The sequence below is a fragment of the Eptatretus burgeri genome, chromosome 15 (genome assembly GCF_056783735.1).
Source record: "Eptatretus burgeri isolate ZD-2024b chromosome 15, Ebu_testis_v1, whole genome shotgun sequence".
NCBI lineage: Eukaryota > Metazoa > Chordata > Myxini > Myxiniformes > Myxinidae > Eptatretus > Eptatretus burgeri.
Genome location: NC_140975.1, coordinates 26,921,364 through 26,939,971, shown reverse-complemented (window position 1 = coordinate 26,939,971; position 18,608 = coordinate 26,921,364). Strand labels below are relative to the sequence as shown.

The window sequence follows — 18,608 nt, the reverse complement described above, 5'->3', positions numbered from 1 at the left end:
AAAACACAACAGACGGTGAGAAGTTTAGAATATGTATTAACCCAATGTCTGCTTCAATTCAAAATGACCACTGAGGCAGTACTTATTGATTGGCAATAAAAGACACAAGAAAGCTTCTCATTTCAATTCCCCAACAACATCCAGGGCAATACATACAGGACATATATGACAGAAGTGATCCTGTGAAGAAGGGTATTGAATTTCATATAATTTGGTATATCAATCCTATGAAATGTTCTGAAATACGCTGTCTTCGCTATGACATCTGCAACCTTTGGTACATGTAAATCTCAGTCGTCTGCAGCTGCAATATATAGTGAGGCAGCCATTGGTGCACCCACATAACACGATCTCCAAACATGCTTTAGGAATGGGAGGGAGGAAGAGTAAGCCGAGCACTATCTTCTCATCTTTGTGGGTACAGCCAATGGATGGATCACATGGGGACATGGATGGAGAGAGTGGGATTGATTCCCAACACTTGCTTGGTTGTGTGCATGCATAATATGGGAATCGTGCTGCATCAGATGTTGGATGCAAAGTTTCTTGAAACTGCCCCATGCAGAATAACTTGACTTGTGCCTCGTCGCAACTGTCTACATCTGGTACTCCATTCACTTTGCAGATGAAAACTCGGATGATTTGATGACATAATCAGTAATTTCACCTTTGCCAAGATTGTCCAATCGGTCATGGTGTTCCTTGAGCATTGGCCAAGCAGTCAACTTGCTGTGACCAAAGAATTGAGATACACTGACACACCCCGTTACGGAATGAAAGCCAAGTATTGCATCGACTTGAGGGGCTGTCAAGTGCTTTCGAACAACATGCACTGGAATAAATTTGGAGGTCTTGGCAGTGTTAGATTTCATCCACAAATATGAATATGGCAATTTGTCAAGATGGACCAGCAATGGCACCAGTACATTAGTATCGCACACGAACACAACTGTCGAGTCCACATTGGCATGAAGGCAGTGGAGTACAAGACGGGTATCGGCCTCCTCGTGATTCGCCTCAAATGCCTTTTATATCAAGCTCTGGGTGTGAAGTCTTCACCGTTGTAGGTTCTGCAAATCCTCCAGATAAAACAACAATTTTGTTTGCAGGGCTGTATTCAAAAAGGTGATCAGGTAGAAACCAGGTAAGATCTTCTTTGGTTTCTTTCAGTGCCATAAAGTTTGACTAGTTTGCTGGTAGCGGTACTGTGCGACTTTCTGCACGACTTCTCACAGGTTGCAAGCGAGTTTGCGTTTGTGTTTCACTTGTGTGTTTGCTGTGATGGAGTCTTTCCAATATATATATATATATATATATATATATATATATATATATATATATATATATATATATATATATATATATATATATATATATATATATATATATATATATATATATATATATATATATATATAGAAACATGTGGAGTGTGACGAGCACTTGATGACGATGCTCACCATAACAGTCAGGAAGTGCGTCTGAGATATTGAGATATATATATATATATATATATATATATATATATATATATATATATATACATATATATATATATATATATATATATATATATATATATATACATATATATATATATATATATATACATATACATATACATATATATACATATATATATATATATATATACATATATATATATATATACATATACATATATATATATATATATATATATATATATATATATATATATATATATATATATATATATATACATATATATATATATATATATATATATATATATATATATATATATATATATATACATATATATATATATATATATATATACATATACACATATATATATATATATATATAGATATATATATATATATATATATATATATATATACACATATATATATATATATATATCTATATATATATATATATATATATATATATATATATATATATATATATATAATTGCTCCATCAATTCTGTCATAAGCTTCTCTCATGTTGTATACCATTTTGGCAAATGTTTCTGCATATTCACCAAATGTTGTTTTGTCTGGTGGCTTTCCCAGATCCATCACCAATGCCTGGCCATTAATGACTAAGCAGGTTGTCCAACTTAAAACCACAGTTGTCGGGTTAGTGACATCAGTGGTTGGCTCTTTGGCTTGCAGTGATTTATTGGCAGTGTGTTGGCTTCCATCGGTTTTTGCTAGCAACAGTGGCACTGGCATCAGCTTGTGCTGTGAGATTTTGTCTTGGTGGACTGTGCGCCCTGCTCTTTAAGCATTTTTGTTTTCTATACATGGTCTAGGCTCATGGAAGAGCAAGGACACAACATCACAAAGAGAACAGCAGGAGAAAGGGGAAACCCCAATTGCAGGGCAGTGGGAGAAGTTAGATGGAGATGGACAAACAAAGGATGCGGGTAATGATGAGGGGTAGGAGAGAACGCAAGGGGTGGAAAATGTGGATACATCGGCAAAATTTTGGGAGTGGTGGGGATAATTTATCAGGTGGAGAAGAGATCATGGCTTTGGATGGGGAATGACCTGAGATGGTGGTGAACAAGCTGTCTTGAAGGGCCGGAGGGAAGAATGAGATCGAAGTGAATATGGAAGGCGGTTTCACAGGTGGGAAAAAGAGAGGAATAAATGAATGGAGATGAGCAGTGGTTCTGGATTTAGGCAGTTTCACTACAAGGGAATTGCTGGTGGACTGTGTGTGTCCTGCAGATACTTGGAGGGGGGGCGATGGTAAAGTGATAGGCCCATATACTCAGCTTCATCGTGAGAGATTGCAAAGACCTTGAAAGCCTTGGTTTCCACAGCTTCAAGCTGAGTAAGATGTGAGGCAGTGGAGCCAGTCCACAGGGGGGAGCAGTATTCCATCAAGCTTTGGATGAAAGCCCTGTTGGTGGTGGATAGGAGCTCAACCCCAGGTTAAAACGCTACAGTTAGAACTATAGTATATGAGAGTAGTACTCTTATATTATAGTTGGTAAGAGGTCCTGCTACAGTCGTCTGCAGAGAATTACTTCAGCAAAGGAATGCTATTTTGCCTGGTGAGGTGTGCCAATGAAGGACTTTTGCTCAGGTATGCCAAATAAGTTATTAATCTTTGCAAGATATTTTGTCCACTTTAATAGACTTCTCCTTGCCTTTTGTTTGGTGTACTATAATATACGATAAGGTAGATGTTGGAGCCTTATTCTTCTGTATCGGTGCGTTGAAGTCGACATGCTCTTCATCCTCACGTGCTTTACATATATGTTTTTCAACAAAGCTTTTGAGTTGAATTTGGTCCAACTGACAAGCACCAAGCAATGATTCTTGAATGCTAGAGGAAGCCAGATCCTTGTTGACATTATTTTCCAGTGTGGACATGGCAGCTTCTCTGGTGAACATGTTACACCGCTAACAGCCTTTACCAGCTTGTCTTCATCTGCAGTATCTTTGGCCAACCTTCCTCAGGTACGCTCATTGTATGAGTGGTCGTCCTCTTTTTCACACATCATCAGTATCGTCTTGGTCTCAGAAGCTATTATTGTCTGTAAATTATAGATGGTATCCATCTGCTCAGGGCTGATGAAATTCTGGTGATGCGAACCAACCTCCGCTTCTCTTTCCTGTTTCATTCAGCCACTCAGTGCTATGGTCTGTTCTACCTGATTGGAGCGACGACCAGACTCCTTGACAACAAATTTGCCTCTCTCAAACCCCAGACGAACCTCTGCAGGCAACTTATTCATCTTGAACAGGAAGATTGCACTACACCTTGCATAAATGACTATCATATCGGACGAAGTGTGGTAGCTTACGCCCGAACGTAGATAGATGTAGGTCCCAAATTAAATCGCGCTGTGCTTGAGTGCACACCAAAGATCTGCCAAAGCACTGATGTCTTGATTGAGGAATCAGCTCATATGCAGCACACACACATATATATATGTATATATATATATATATATATATATATATATATATATATATATATATATATATATATATATATATATATATATATATATATATATGTTGTTGCGGAAATGGCCCTTAGTGTGTTATTAAATATAGGATTAGCCCAGATCCCCCATTCAATGCATGTTTAGCCAGGTTGTTCGGTAATTGGACGTTACATGTGTGTCGGGAGGTGTACGAGGCTGTTGATTGTTCGTGCAGTGGTGGTGTACTGAGAGGTTCTTCTTCTTCGTCCCCCTCTCCGAAAGAGTCTGCGCCCGTTGCTCTGGGAGGAGCAGTCGGCTGAGAGGGTGTGGCCGAGAGAAGCGAGCACCGGGAAGGCGAAGGTGGGACTGAGAGCGCAGAGGAGTCGCGATCTGCTGTGTCAGGGATGGTTGTGTCTGTCTGCGATCTGCTTCATGAAAGAGGCAGGAGAAACGACTAGTGGGAGTCGGCGATCGACTTTTATGAGGCGGACATCGACAGGTTCATCTGGAGTCCAGTGACGGAGCCTCTGACTGTTCCTACTCACGACAGATCTTGTGGTCCCATCAATCCGCCTGCGGAGTCCAACACCCCGATTTGGCCTAACCTGGTGAACAGTCCAGGCCCGGACTTGTATACTGGACCTTGTGGAAAGCCAGCTGGAGCATCCCATATATCTTTCGCTCTTGTTCCGTCGACCTTACGGGGGATGAACGCGCTGAGGCTGCGTGCGTGGGCGGTGCGACAAAAGGAGGTCGAGCGCCATCTTGCCACGCTGCATGCTCGAGCCGGGTGCTCAAATCTGTTGACATCGGCTTGTCACGAGCTGCATTCGTGCCTTTGACATTTTCCTCTCGTCCATGAGGCATCACCAAGTACTCTGTGTCTTGTCTGCATGCTGTCCATGTTTTGTCTGCATGTTGTCTAAGGTTTATCTCGCTAGGGTTCCCTTCGAAACCCGTAATCCGTAGCTCCCTAGTTAAGAACGGGTTATAGATTAATTATAACATTGTCGTGAATGCTTTGCTTGTGTTGTGTTACCCAATGTGTCCCCAATAAATCTGGCTGAGTTATATGAGATTTGCCGCCTTGAATTATTCGTGCCATGCTGAGAAACAATTTGCTTGATTGGTATATAAAACCAAAATGGTTACAGACTGGCAGAATTCGCTCGGTCTCTGACAAAACCAGTCTGTAACCGGGGTCTATTCCCCCAGCCGGCAAGGCACAGGTGTATTTTAGTATCGTGATCTGAGGCGCGTAACCCGAGAATTGTGCTGAACCAGCTGGCGTTATAACCCCGGAGATGGCGGTGCTGTTAAGTGATGTCCGAATCCTTAACACTGGGGTAAAGAGTCAGGTGCGAATTCCGCCACCGCTGAACCCTTAACAGTATGTATGTATGTATGTATGTATGTATGTATGTATGTATGTATGTATGTATATATATATATATATATATATATATATATATATATATATATATATATATATATATATATATATATATATATATATATATATATATATATATATATATATATATATATAGATATATAAATAAATAAAAAAAAATATATATATATATATATATAAATATATATCATCTGCAGTATCTTATCAAGATTTTTACACACACACACACACACACACACACACACACACACACACACACACACCTCCAGAGAGGATGACAAAAAGGGTGATTACAAAAGTATCGATTTGGGATTCTCTGTATACACATGAAAATGAGTGTAAAGTGCACAACAAAGGAAGGAAAGAGATCATTCCATGGGGGCATGCTTTGTGAGAATTAAAGAGTAATATGTAAAAGACAGACAAAGACTTAGCTAATTCTGGAGTTAGGATATTCACACACATGTAAATATAATAGTTAGGATATTCATACACATACATTACCTGGTACTGCCTGGTAAAAATGACATGCAGCGTAAGCACAAAATGTGAGAGACAAAATAATGAATCTGAGCGAGTGGGGTGTTTTGGGACTCCTGGGTAAAAATTTTGCTTGTTACTGTCTGCAGCAAGACGGAATCTTCAAACACCATACACACCTTTGGCTCATATAGGCAAACAAATTCACAAAACATGAAATATGTTGGTTGCATTGCAGCCCGATTGTCAAATTGCCGTAATTTCAGCACATCAATGTTTAAGGTCCGAATGGACATTTTACCACGTATTTATGGCCAATGCTGTGCAGAATGTCCAATTATCATGAATAAACGATGTTTTGTGGTCGATTTTTATTGACAATATCAAAACTCCAGTGCATGAGTCAGGTGAATGTGCTGAAAAATGGCTGTTATTTCGAGTCGGTCATTAAAGGGTTGGTTAAAAACTCAAAATTGAGTCTGGCAAAACACTTCATTCAGATTCAGTATACCAAAATATGTCTAGTAATAATGAGTGGCCGCCATTGACATTAAATGGTTCCATTGTTCAGTTTTTTCCCCCAAATTTGACCCTGTTTATAGGGTTCAAAAAGGTCTTATGGTTCTAAAGCATCCTTGGGGTCTGAAGGCATCTATATGGTCTTAAGGAGTGTTAAAGGGTCCAAGGAGTTAAAAGGGTCTGAAAAGGACTAAAACCGACAAAAATGGATGAAAAGAACAGTCCCCTCTCTGCTCCCCCACCCCAACTTTCTGTCCTCCCCTCCCCCTGTGTTTCCCTTCTTCAAAGCAAGAGGGCATGAATGACATTAAGAGATTAAAATTTAACTTAAATATTGAATTAACTAACGATTAAGATTAAATTAAGATACTTCATTAACCGATGATTAAGATTAAATTAAGAAGTTGTATTAAAAAAAAATGATTAAGATCAAATCAAATTAGGTGGTTGGATTAAGAGGGATGAAGAAGTTAAAATTAAATAATGAGGAAACACCGATGATAGAATCTCGCAATATATGATGGACGTACAAACACAGATGACAGATTTTGAGTTAATGAGCTAATTATCTCATCACCCAGATGGATATTAAAAAAAGGGCTCCATTACTTTTTGTGCGTCGACATCGTGAATCATCATGTCAAGATTCAAACCGATCCGTTGAGCCACCCTCAGAGTAGGGGGAAAAAAAAACCGTTAATAGGCCCATTGCGAGAAGGAAGGAAGGACTGACTGGCTGGGTGCCTGATTAACTGACTGACATTGTTATGGCTTTAACAGCCTTTCTCAACTTCGTCATAAACGAGCTAAAAAAAATAGGAGTCCATGAAATGTCAGGCAGCACCCAGAATGCATTTCCCCCTTCCTGGTGCTGTGCTGAAGTGGCCGTTTTAAAGTGGGACCTGGTTGCCCCCAAGCAAACAAAATTAACTGAGAGGTCAGAGAAGAGCCATTGAAACTATCCTTCTGCCACAAAAATGTACAAAAGATCAAAAAAAAAATTAACATTGTGTTCCTGAGCCTCATCTGAGAAGGGCAAAAAACTCTTTCCATATGAAAAGCCAGTTGGATAAATCATCTTGAATTGGCCTACTCACTTGTGCAACGGCAAAGGAAGAACTTTTCCTTATTGATCACTCTCAGTACCGGTCAAATATGATTCATCGGATAATGGTTCACAATGTCCCACTGCCATATAATCTATTAAGTATAACTTATTCTGAGTAAATGAGCTGCAAAGCAACTCTGCAGTCCAAACCAAACGGAGTTTTGGCAGTTAAGTACATTTTGGGAAGATCAAAGTCTTGCCAGAATTAACGACGATCGGTGGCCGGAGCCCCCCAAAAGTTCCGCAGGCCAATCACAAGCATCAAATCACTTAAAGATCTTGGAATGCAATGGTAGAATTTAAGGTGGATTTCTTGAAGGTCTCTGGTGTTCGAAAAGTGTGCATTTGTGAGGATAAAGGTAATAGTGCAACCTGCCACGGACGTATAATGGATCCCCTCACTTTGGCAGCAGCTGGTAGTTTAGCCGGTCCGCACGATCCTGCTCCTGTTTGTACAGAGCAATGCGTTCCTCCACGAGGTGTTCCAAATTTTGGGAATACTGCTCCAGCCGCTGGAGCAGGGTGTCCATGTATGACTCGTTCTTGTTGATGAGGCTGCAATTGGAGATGGAATGCATGATCACACGGTTACAAGTCTGTCCATTCTGTGTGGCCATTTTCGACATCCGACGTGCAGTTTATAAAACGGTGACCGATGTGGTTGCATAACACAATCACAAACCTTTGAGCGTCAAGGACCATCGGCCCACTTTCCGCTTGAAATCAGATCCAATTCAGTTATTATAATGGCAATTACACAATTTTTTTTTTAATTGCAAAGTACTACTTCTTTGCTCATCATCACCGGCAATGCACTCTGGAAATGAAATATTTTAACTTCACTTCCATTAATAATAATTTAACGATATCAACTCGCACAAATAAATCACATTGATGTTGCTTTGTTTCCTGGCTCCAAGACTTCCGATATTGAAAAGTTGGTCATTTTTTTCAAGGTTGATGTTCACCTAGGCTTCCAATGCAGATGGTAATGCAGGTGGTGGTTTTTTTTTTGTGACAACAGTCTCTGCTTACCATCGGATTTGGAGATAAACAAGAAGCGAATACTTCGATATCGCGTGGCTGGGGGCAGTAAAAGGTTAAGAATGATGAAACAATTTTGCAGTTATAAAATTTCAATGTAGACACGGTGAATTAGCATGCATGATGGGAAGAGTTGTGAGGTTGGACAAATTTCTATTTATAGCCCTCAGATCAAAGGGACGTACACGGCCATAAGTGTGACAGAAGACACAGGACAGAATAGCCAATTATATAACAGCGCGATGTCGCCGTGCTGTAATAATAACTGTTTTTATAGGGTCTCCTGAAGAAGAGATTGCTCAAATACACACATACATGCAGAGCAAGACCTTAGAATGACAATGGGCATGCCATTTTATTTAATTAACATCAGACTAACACAGCCATTGAGTAACCACAGAGGAAATTATGTAACTTTTCTGAGCACTCACTTTTCTTTCTGCATTAATGGGGCAATTAAGGTAAAATATCCCCACCCCGCCCCCACCTTTCCCTCACCAAAGGATATCCACCAATGTGGTTTGTCCTTGTTCTGTCCTCCAATTGCTGAGTGTCAAGCGAGAAAGCAGGCGTACCATTTTTTAAGTCTTTCGTATGATTTGGCCAAATTCAGAATTGAACAGCCAACCTACCAGACTTAAGAGGGGATGCTCCAAACCACAGTGCCAGAGTCTGGTTGATTAACCATGAGATGAGATCACGTGATTTGAAATGATACATTTTTTGAAATGATGACAAATTTGACTTTCTGATAAAGATGCCCCACTTGAAGATTGTTCTTGTGGGTGGTCACATCATTGGTGGCCAAACCTACAAACAGAGTTCAATCATCCTACCTGCGACCAGCAGAGTTATTTTAGGTGTTTAAAAGAGGCCTGTGCAACAAACTTGCGTTTCTTTTCTCCGTGTTCCCAATGTTGGCTCTGGTGGTGTCACATGACCAACAATCGCAACAAGCATTTCAGTTTCATTGATAATTATATATGCTCAGCTGATTGACATCAAGAAAGGTTGCTTGATTCTTGAAATGTCATCGCTATTCGTTCATCACATAATATTTTGTGCGAAATAGTTTCCAGTCACTTTTTTACATTTTAAATCAGCACAACATGCTGAGGACCTCCTGAAAACTAAGGCCAACATGCAAGTCACAAGGGTCAGGTGAAGAAATACCAACATTGAACCTCGATGAAACAATGTACCGATCCTTTATTTGTGGGCTGTGCACTTAAACACTCACTGCAAAGTCTTGCGAAGGATGACGCTGAGCTTACTGAAATCCAGCCGTTTGTCAGGATTGGAGTCCCAGCAATTTGAGATAATCTGCAACACCTGAGACAAAATAGGTTGGCGCTTTTAAAAGGCATTGTGATACCAAATAAACAGATCTGATGCTCTTTCCCTTTCAAGATCTGACAAGTGTGCCGTGGTATGTAGAATGAGAGTGTAAGAATGGAAGAGGAGAGAGGTTGTGAGTGGGAAGAGTGAGATGGGGGGGGGGGTGGGGAACGAGGGAAGGAGATAAGAGAAAAGGATCGGAAGAGAGGTATAAAGAGGGAGTAGGGGAAGGAGACAGGGGGAGAAGGAGACAGGGGGAGAAGTAGACAGGGGGGAGAAGGAGACAGGGGGAGAAGTAGACAGGGGGGAGAAGGAGACAGGGGGGAGAAGGAGACAGGGGAGAGAAGGAGACAGGGGAGAGAAGGAGACAGGGGGAGAGAAGGAGACAGGGGAGAGAAGGAGACAGGGGGAGAGAAGGAGACAGGGGAGAGAAGGAGACAGGGAGAGAAGGAGACAGGGGAGAGAAGGAGACAGGGGAGAGAAGGAGACAGGGGGAGAGAAGGAGACAGGGGGAGAGAAGGAGACAGGGGAGAGAAGGAGACAGGGGGAGAGAAGGAGACAGGGGGAGAGAAGGAGACAGGGGAGAGAAGGAGACAGGGGAGAGAAGGAGACAGGGGGAGAGAAGGAGACAGGGGAGAGAAGGAGACAGGGGGAGAGAAGGAGACAGGGGAGAGAAGGAGACAGGGGAGAGAAGGAGACAGGGGGAGAGAAGGAGACAGGGAGAGAAGGAGACAGGGGGAGAGAAGGAGACAGGGGGAGAGAAGGAGACAGGGGAGAGAAGGAGACAGGGGGAGAGAAGGAGACAGGGGGAGAGAAGGAGACAGGGGGAGAGAAGGAGACAGGGGGAGAGAAGGAGACAGGGGGAGAGAAGGAGACAGGGGAGAGAAGGAGACAGGGGGAGAGAAGGAGACAGGGGAGAGAAGGAGACAGGGGGAGAGAAGGAGACAGGGGAGAGATGGAGACAGGGGGAGAGATGGAGACAGGGGAGAGATGGAGACAGGGGGAGAGATGGAGACAGGGGGAGAGATGGAGACAGGGGGAGAGATGGAGACAGGGGAGAGATGGAGACAGGGGAGAGATGGAGACAGGGGGAGAGATGGAGACAGGGGAGAGATGGAGACAGGGGGAGAGATGGAGACAGGGGGAGAGATGGAGACAGGGGGAGAGATGGAGACAGGGGGAGAGATGGAGACAGGGGAGAGATGGAGACAGGGGGAGAGATGGAGACAGGGGAGAGATGGAGACAGGGGGAGAGATGGAGACAGGGGGAGAGATGGAGACAGGGGGAGAGATGGAGACAGGGGGAGAGATGGAGACAGGGGGAGAGATGGAGACAGGGGAGAGATGGAGACAGGGGGAGAGATGGAGACAGGGGGAGAGAAGGAGACAGGGGGAGAGAAGGAGACAGGGGGAGAGAAGGAGACAGGGGGAGAGAAGGAGACAGGGGGAGAGAATGAGACAGGGGAGAGAAGGAGACAGGGGGAGAGAATGAGACAGGGGAGAGAATGAGACAGGGGGAGAGAATGAGACAGGGGAGAGAATGAGACAGGGGGAGAGAATGAGACAGGGGAGAGAGAATGAGACAGGGGAGAGAATGAGACAGGGGGAGAGAATGAGACAGGGGGAGAGAATGAGACAGGGGGAGAGAATGAGACAGGGGGAGAGAATGAGACAGGGGAGAGAATGAGACAGGGGGAGAGAATGAGACAGGGGGAGAGAATGAGACAGGGGAGAGAATGAGACAGGGGGAGAGAATGAGACAGGGGAGAGAATGAGACAGGGGGAGAGAATGAGACAGGGGGAGAGAATGAGACAGGGGAGAGAATGAGACAGGGGAGAGAATGAGACAGGGGGAGAGAATGAGACAGGGGAGAGAATGAGACAGGGGGAGAGAATGAGACAGGGGGAGAGAATGAGACAGGGGAGAGAAGGAGAGAGGGGGAGAGAATGAGACAGGGGGAGAGAATGAGACAGGGGGAGAGAATGAGACAGGGGGAGAGAATGAGACAGGGGGAGAGAATGAGACAGGGGGAGAGAATGAGACAGGGGGAGGGAATGAGACAGGGGGAGAGAATGAGACAGGGGAGAGAATGAGACAGGGGGAGAGAATGAGACAGGGGGAGAGAATGAGACAGGGGGAGAGAATGAGACAGGGGGAGAGAATGAGACAGGGGAGAGAATGAGACAGGGGAGAGAATGAGACAGGGGGAGAGAATGAGACAGGGGAGAGAATGAGACAGGGGGAGAGAATGAGACAGGGGGAGAGAATGAGACAGGGGGAGAGAATGAGACAGGGGGAGAGAATGAGACAGGGGAGAGAATGAGACAGGGGGAGAGAATGAGACAGGGGGAGAGAATGAGACAGGGGGAGAGAATGAGACAGGGGGAGAGAATGAGACAGGGGGAGAGAATGAGACAGGGGGAGAGAAGGAGAGAGGGGGAGAGAAGGAAAGAGGGGGAGAGAAGGAGAGAGGGGGAGAGAAGGAGACAGGGGGAGAGAAGGAGACAGGGGGAGAGAAGGAGACAGGGGGAGAGAAGGAGACAGGGGGTGAGAAGGAGACAGGGGGAGAGAAGGTGACAGGGGGAGAGAAGGAGACAGGGGAGAGAAGGAGACAGGGGGAGAGAAGGAGACAGGGGGAGAGAAGGAGACAGGGGGAGAGAAGGAGACAGGGGAGAGAGAAGGAGACAGGGGGAGAGAAGGAGACAGGGGGAGAGAAGGAGACAGGGGGAGAGAAGGAGACAGGGGGAGAGAAGGAGACAGGGGGAGAGATGGAGACAGGGGGAGAGATGGAGACAGGGGGAGAGATGGAGACAGGGGGAGAGATGGAGACAGGGGGAGAGATGGAGACAGGGGGAGAGATGGAGACAGGGGGAGAGATGGAGACAGGGGGAGAGATGGAGACAGGGGGAGAGATGGAGACAGGGGGAGAGATGGAGACAGGGGGAGAGATGGAGACAGGGGGAGAGATGGAGACAGGGGGAGAGATGGAGACAGGGGAGAGATGGAGACAGGGGGAGAGATGGAGACAGGGGGAGAGATGGAGACAGGGGGAGAGATGGAGACAGGGGGAGAGATGGAGACAGGGGGAGAGATGGAGACAGGGGGAGAGAAGGAGACAGGGGGAGAGAAGGAGACAGGGGAGAGAAGGAGACAGGGGGAGAGAATGAGACAGGGGGAGAGAGAGAATGAGACAGGGGAGAGAATGAGACAGGGGGAGAGAATGAGACAGGGGGAGAGAATGAGACAGGGGAGAGAATGAGACAGGGGGAGAGAATGAGACGGGGAGAGAATGAGACGGGGGAGAGAATGAGACGGGGGAGAGAATGAGACGGGGGAGAGAATGAGACGGGGGAGAGAATGAGACGGGGGAGAGAATGAGACGGGGGAGAGAATGAGACGGGGGAGAGAATGAGACGGGGAGAGAATGAGACGGGGAGAGAATGAGACGGGGGAGAGAATGAGACGGGGAGAGAATGAGACGGGGAGAGAATGAGACGGGGAGAGAATGAGACGGGGGAGAGAATGAGACGGGGGAGAGAATGAGACGGGGGAGAGAATGAGACGGGGAGAGAATGAGACGGGGGAGAGAATGAGACGGGGGAGAGAATGAGACGGGGAGAGAATGAGACGGGGGAGAGAAGGAGACGGGGGAGAGAAGGAGACGGGGGAGAGAAGGAGACGGGGAGAGAAGGAGACGGGGGAGAGAAGGAGACGGGGAGAGAAGGAGACGGGGGAGAGAAGGAGACGGGGGAGAGAAGGAGACGGGGAGAGAAGGAGACGGGGAGAGAAGGAGACGGGGGAGAGAAGGAGACGGGGGAGAGAAGGAGACGGGGGAGAGAAGGAGACGGGGGAGAGAAGGAGACAGGGGGAGAGAAGGAGACAGGGGGAGAGAAGGAGACAGGGGGAGAGAAGGAGACAGGGGGAGAGAAGGAGACAGGGGGAGGGAAGGAGACAGGGGGAGAGAAGGAGACAGGGGGAGAGAAGGAGACAGGGGGAGAGAAGGAGACAGGGGGAGAGATGGAGACAGGGGGAGAGATGGAGACAGGGGGAGAGATGGAGACAGGGGGAGAGATGGAGCCAGGGAGATGGAGAGAGGGGGAGAGATGGAGACAGGGTGATGGAGAGTGGGGGAGAGATGGAGACAGGGGGAGAGATGGAGACAGGGGGAGATATGGAGACAGGGGGAGAGATGGAGCCAGGGGGAGAGATGGAGACAGGGGGAGAGATGGAGACAGGGGGAGAGATGGAGACAGGGGGAGAGATGGAGACAGGGGGAGAGATGGAGACAGGGGGAGAGAATGAGACAGGGGGAGAGAATGAGACAGGGGGAGAGAATGAGACAGGGGGAGAGAATGAGACAGGGGGAGAGAATGAGACAGGGGGAGAGAAGGAGACAGGGGGAGAGAAGGAGACAGAGAGAGACAGAGATGTACACAAACGACATCACATTGTTAAATCGTCACAGCATCAGCTGGAATATAATCAGCTGTTAGATGCAAGACAGGGGGAAGGTTGCTTATGATGAGACTGTGTCTAAGCTTTGTGAATTTTCTTTCACAATCAATGCAATTGGAAGAAAATTAAAACCATTAAAAGATTGTGAGTGTTGGAACTTCCTCAGTTGAAGATTTAAAGTTTCTTCCAATGGCAGCAATTGCTGCAGAGAAATTACAATATCCTGTATTGGGCAATTTTTCCCTCGAGAAGATATATGTTAACGATGTTTTGCCTTCCTCGGGGCACTTTGTATCGGTACATATTTCCTGTTCTGCAAGTTGAGGTCACAGAAAGCAACTCATTGCAGCGTACGAGAGGGGATAGAAATGCCCAGTGGATTTCCATCCACCATAGTTACTAATATGACATTGTGGTTACTAATATCCAAAACAATTTTTTTTAAACCATTATTTTTGTATGACAGACTTTAAACAGACAAGTTAACAAATACTAGCAGCAAATTGCCCGTGCCCACACGGGATTCTAAACGAGATAGGGATGTAGGCGGCAAAAATACAAATGGTGTCTTTGGTCGTCGAGCCAGCAAGCTGAGAGCAACAATTTACATTTATTGCCACATTTGATGCAATTTAAATGCTCTAATTGTGAAGAGGTGCTCCATTTGAAAGGGTTTGTTCAATATGTGTAGCTTTTTGGTGTCTAAGATCCCTCATGAAAATTTGTGTTGGTGTCAAAGCCAGTGACAAGTTGCAAATTAATAGTAGGATTGCAAAACACAACACCAATTATGACTCGTAGTTAGGTGCTGAAAGTACAAGGTGTTCCTATTTTGAATGTTTAAAAAAAAACTAATAAATTAATTGACATACAAGCATGCAGTTTACACCATCTTGTAACCCCACTCAAATAATTCTTATTTGCACCGATTTATTTCAGGTGTCTCTCCGATGTGTAGAGTAACCCTGAAAAATGTTGTGACTTGGGAATAATGTCCAAAAAATGTGTGACGGTGGACAAGTAGTGGCGAATGTGGACTGAAGTTAAATATCGGCCGATTTGAGAGCCACGAATGGTGCACATGTGCAGTCTTCGGATACGTCAAGAAAAACTCTGAGTTTGCCAACAAGATGGTGCAAACTGCATGTTTGTGTGTCTATTTGGTTTTTTTTATTTATTTGCATTTAACAGAGGAAAGTTAATTTAGGAACACCCTGTATAATTGTTTGCTCTTCACAGTCACGTGGTATCAGCTTGCAGGGGTTTTCCAAGATCACCTTGCAAATGGCATTCATTTTTTTTTCTGCACAAAATCTAGGATCATGGAAGAGTGAAGAGACAGAGGGGGGAAAAAAGAGAGGAATGAACTGAGAATGGGCAGTGGGGACAACAGTACAAGGGAACCGGAAAAGCGAAAGAGAGACAGAGGAAGAAGGAGAGACAGAGGAAGAAGGAGAGACAGAGGAAGAAGGAGAGACAGAGGAAGAAGGAGAGACAGAGGAAGAAGGAGAGACAGAGGAAGAAGGAGAGACAGAGGAAGAAGGAGAGACAGAGGAAGAAGGAGAGACAGAGGAAGAAGGAGAGACAGAGGAAGAAGGAGAGACAGAGGAAGAAGGAGAGACAGAGGAAGAAGGAGAGACAGAGGAAGAAGGAGAGACAGAGGAAGAAGGAGAGACAGAGGAAGAAGGAGAGACAGAGGAAGAAGGAGAGACAGAGGAAGAAGGAGAGACAGAGGAAGAAGGAGAGACAGAGGAAGAAGGAGAGACAGAGGAAGAAGGAGAGACAGAGGAAGAAGGAGAGACAGAGGAAGAAGGAGAGACAGAGGAAGAAGGAGAGACAGAGGAAGAAGGAGAGACAGAGGAAGAAGGAGAGACAGAGGAAGAAGGAGAGACAGAGGGAGAAGGAGAGACAGAGGGAGAGACAGAGGGAGAGACAGAGGGAGAGACAGAGGGAGAGGGAGAGCAAGAGACAGAGGGAGAGGGAGAGGGAGAGGAAGAAAGAGACAGAGACAGAGGGAGAGCAGAAAGGAGGAAACACAGTAACCTGGAAGTAAGAGCTTTGGGTTAGGAAGGGTTAATAGGGGTCGACAAGATCATGTGTTAGGATACAGGAGGGTGACATGAGATGGTACTTCCACTTCCTTGAAGCCCTGGAGGAAACAGTACAATTGAACAATCTCTAACAAGGCAGTTGCACAACTGGGAGAAAAGAGGAACAAAAGATTGGAGGTACAGTCTGGATTTGGGGAGTTTAACCCAAGAGGGGATACTGTAAGAATTTGTACTGGGTAGGGGAGAGAGAGAGAATGAAAAGCTGGGGGAGAGATTGTACTAATAAGTATTTTTGTTTTCAATTTGTGCTATTCGAATAACAATACAATGTAATTAAAGGGATATATATATATATATATATATATATATATATATATATATATATATATATATATATATATATATATATATATATATTTAAAAACACCCTGTCTGATTGGTGCTTTTAAAGAATGCTTGCGTTGCATTCATTTTTAGGTTCACAGTTGAATCCCCGTCCGGTCTTTGAAAGGATGGCTTTGAGGACTGGGCTTGTCGTAAACGCAGCTCTGGGGAGGACAGTCAATGATACATTACTATATAAAGGCTAAAAAAATAGAAAAGTTTGCTATACAGCACTGAGTGTCGAAGTAGCAATCCCAGTGTGCCAGTGAAGGACAGCATCACTCGCAAGGTAAAATAATACGATACGAGATCCTGGTTCCTTTTCTTTACAATAAAACCCCAAAGAACAAAAATTGCACAAATTGTCTGCACTGCATGTCAAACCATTTATTTTCAGTGCCAAGAGTTACAACTCTCAAAGCACGTCCCCTGTGGATCGAACCAAAGAGCTCCAGGGATTTGGCATTTGTTTGGAGAAAGGAAAGGTGTAGGTGGCACCGAACAATTCCAAGCTTTTGCTTACAAGATAAATGCATTTGTGATGCTCCACACCAGAGGCAAAGCAACCATGCCGTGGTGGCCGCGTGCTATCCAACCAAGAGAAATATCCACTCGTCCGGGTGTTACAAATGGCATCCGGTGACATTTGCCATAAATTGCAAACAATTTTGAAATTACATTTCTGTAAAATAATAGAACAAATATATAATCCAGACCTCTTTGCCACCTGCTTTGTCAGTTACGATCTCGGGCTCGAGAGTCGGGCGGAATGTCCCTGGTACACCCTCGGAGCACAACCTCTTGATTATTTCTGAAATGAGAAGCGAATATGGCACAGTATCATAAGACTGCCGCTCCAATAAATGGCATGCACTGGTGGTGAGAATCGGGCAAGATACCCGTCACTCAATGGCAGTTTGAAACAGCTGACACAAAAAAAAATCAGTGGAAAATAGAACAACAGTCGGTAGAGCACATACCTCCAACAGGCTGACCAGGTTACGTTCTATAGCCCACTGATAAGTCGGATCTGCATCCCTACCTGAACCAAAATCTAATCAGCTTGTTCTTTTCAGCTACCCAGCTCATCCACCAAGTTTCGTAGAAATCCGTCCATAACTGTTTGAAATATGGTGCTGCATATAGTTTTTGGTCTTATCTCTCAATGGTGAAGAATCAGTTAAAAAGAAAAATTGAGTATCTGGATCCGGATCCGAGTCTTCACAAAAATCGAACCAATTCGTCCTTGTCGCATGCCCAACATGTCCAGCAAGTTTCGCCCGAATCAGTCCATAACTTTTTGAGATATCCTGCACACAAACAAATAAACGGACAAACAACAGACAGACAGGGGTGAAAACATGACCTTCGACCCCTTTGGTGGGTGGAGGAAACAAGTAAATGGAGAACATAGATAAATGTTTATTTTAATAAATGACTGCATGTAAATGGATACTGTACTCATCAAAAATTGTGGTATGTAATGCATGTCGATGCCTGAGAGGTTTAAGTGACAATTAGAGATATTACTGAGACAGTGAGGCAGAGCTTTCTTACTCTTCTTCTGATATCAGACTGGTTTTATGCATGGCTGGCAAGGATCCATTTATTGTTGAATGAGTTGATGGGGTTTCCTGATGTTTGAAGAAGGCATAAAGAATGGTCAGGACAGCTTTCCTCTTCTTCGTGTGTGTGTGTGTGTGTGTGTGTGTGTGTGTGTGTGTGTGTGTGTGTGTGTGTGTGTGTGTGTGTGTGTGTGTGTGTGTGTGTGTGTGTGTATATATATATATATATATATATATATATATATATATATATATATATATATATATATATATATATATATATATATATATATATATATATATATATATATA

At 44.4% G+C, this 18,608-nt stretch overlaps 1 protein-coding gene across 5 annotated transcripts in view; it reads right to left on the bottom strand.

Annotated features, from left to right (window-relative positions):
• LOC147011788 (guanylyl cyclase C-like) overlaps positions 1-18,608 on the bottom strand; it is a 381,297-nt gene that overhangs the window by 81,861 nt on the left and 280,828 nt on the right. For all 5 annotated transcript variants that reach the window (XR_015051559.1, XR_015051560.1, XM_085856338.1 and 2 more), the window contains exons 21-23: positions 17,448-17,542; positions 9,743-9,834; positions 7,861-8,013 (exon numbers count right to left, since the gene is read on the bottom strand). Coding sequence is in view for 3 of the 5 variants with exons in the window: in XM_085856338.1 (XP_085712464.1) it covers positions 7,861-8,013; positions 9,743-9,834; positions 17,448-17,542 (340 nt within the window). In the remaining 2 variants the exon portion in view is untranslated. The remainder of the gene's footprint in view (positions 1-7,860; positions 8,014-9,742; positions 9,835-17,447; positions 17,543-18,608) is intronic.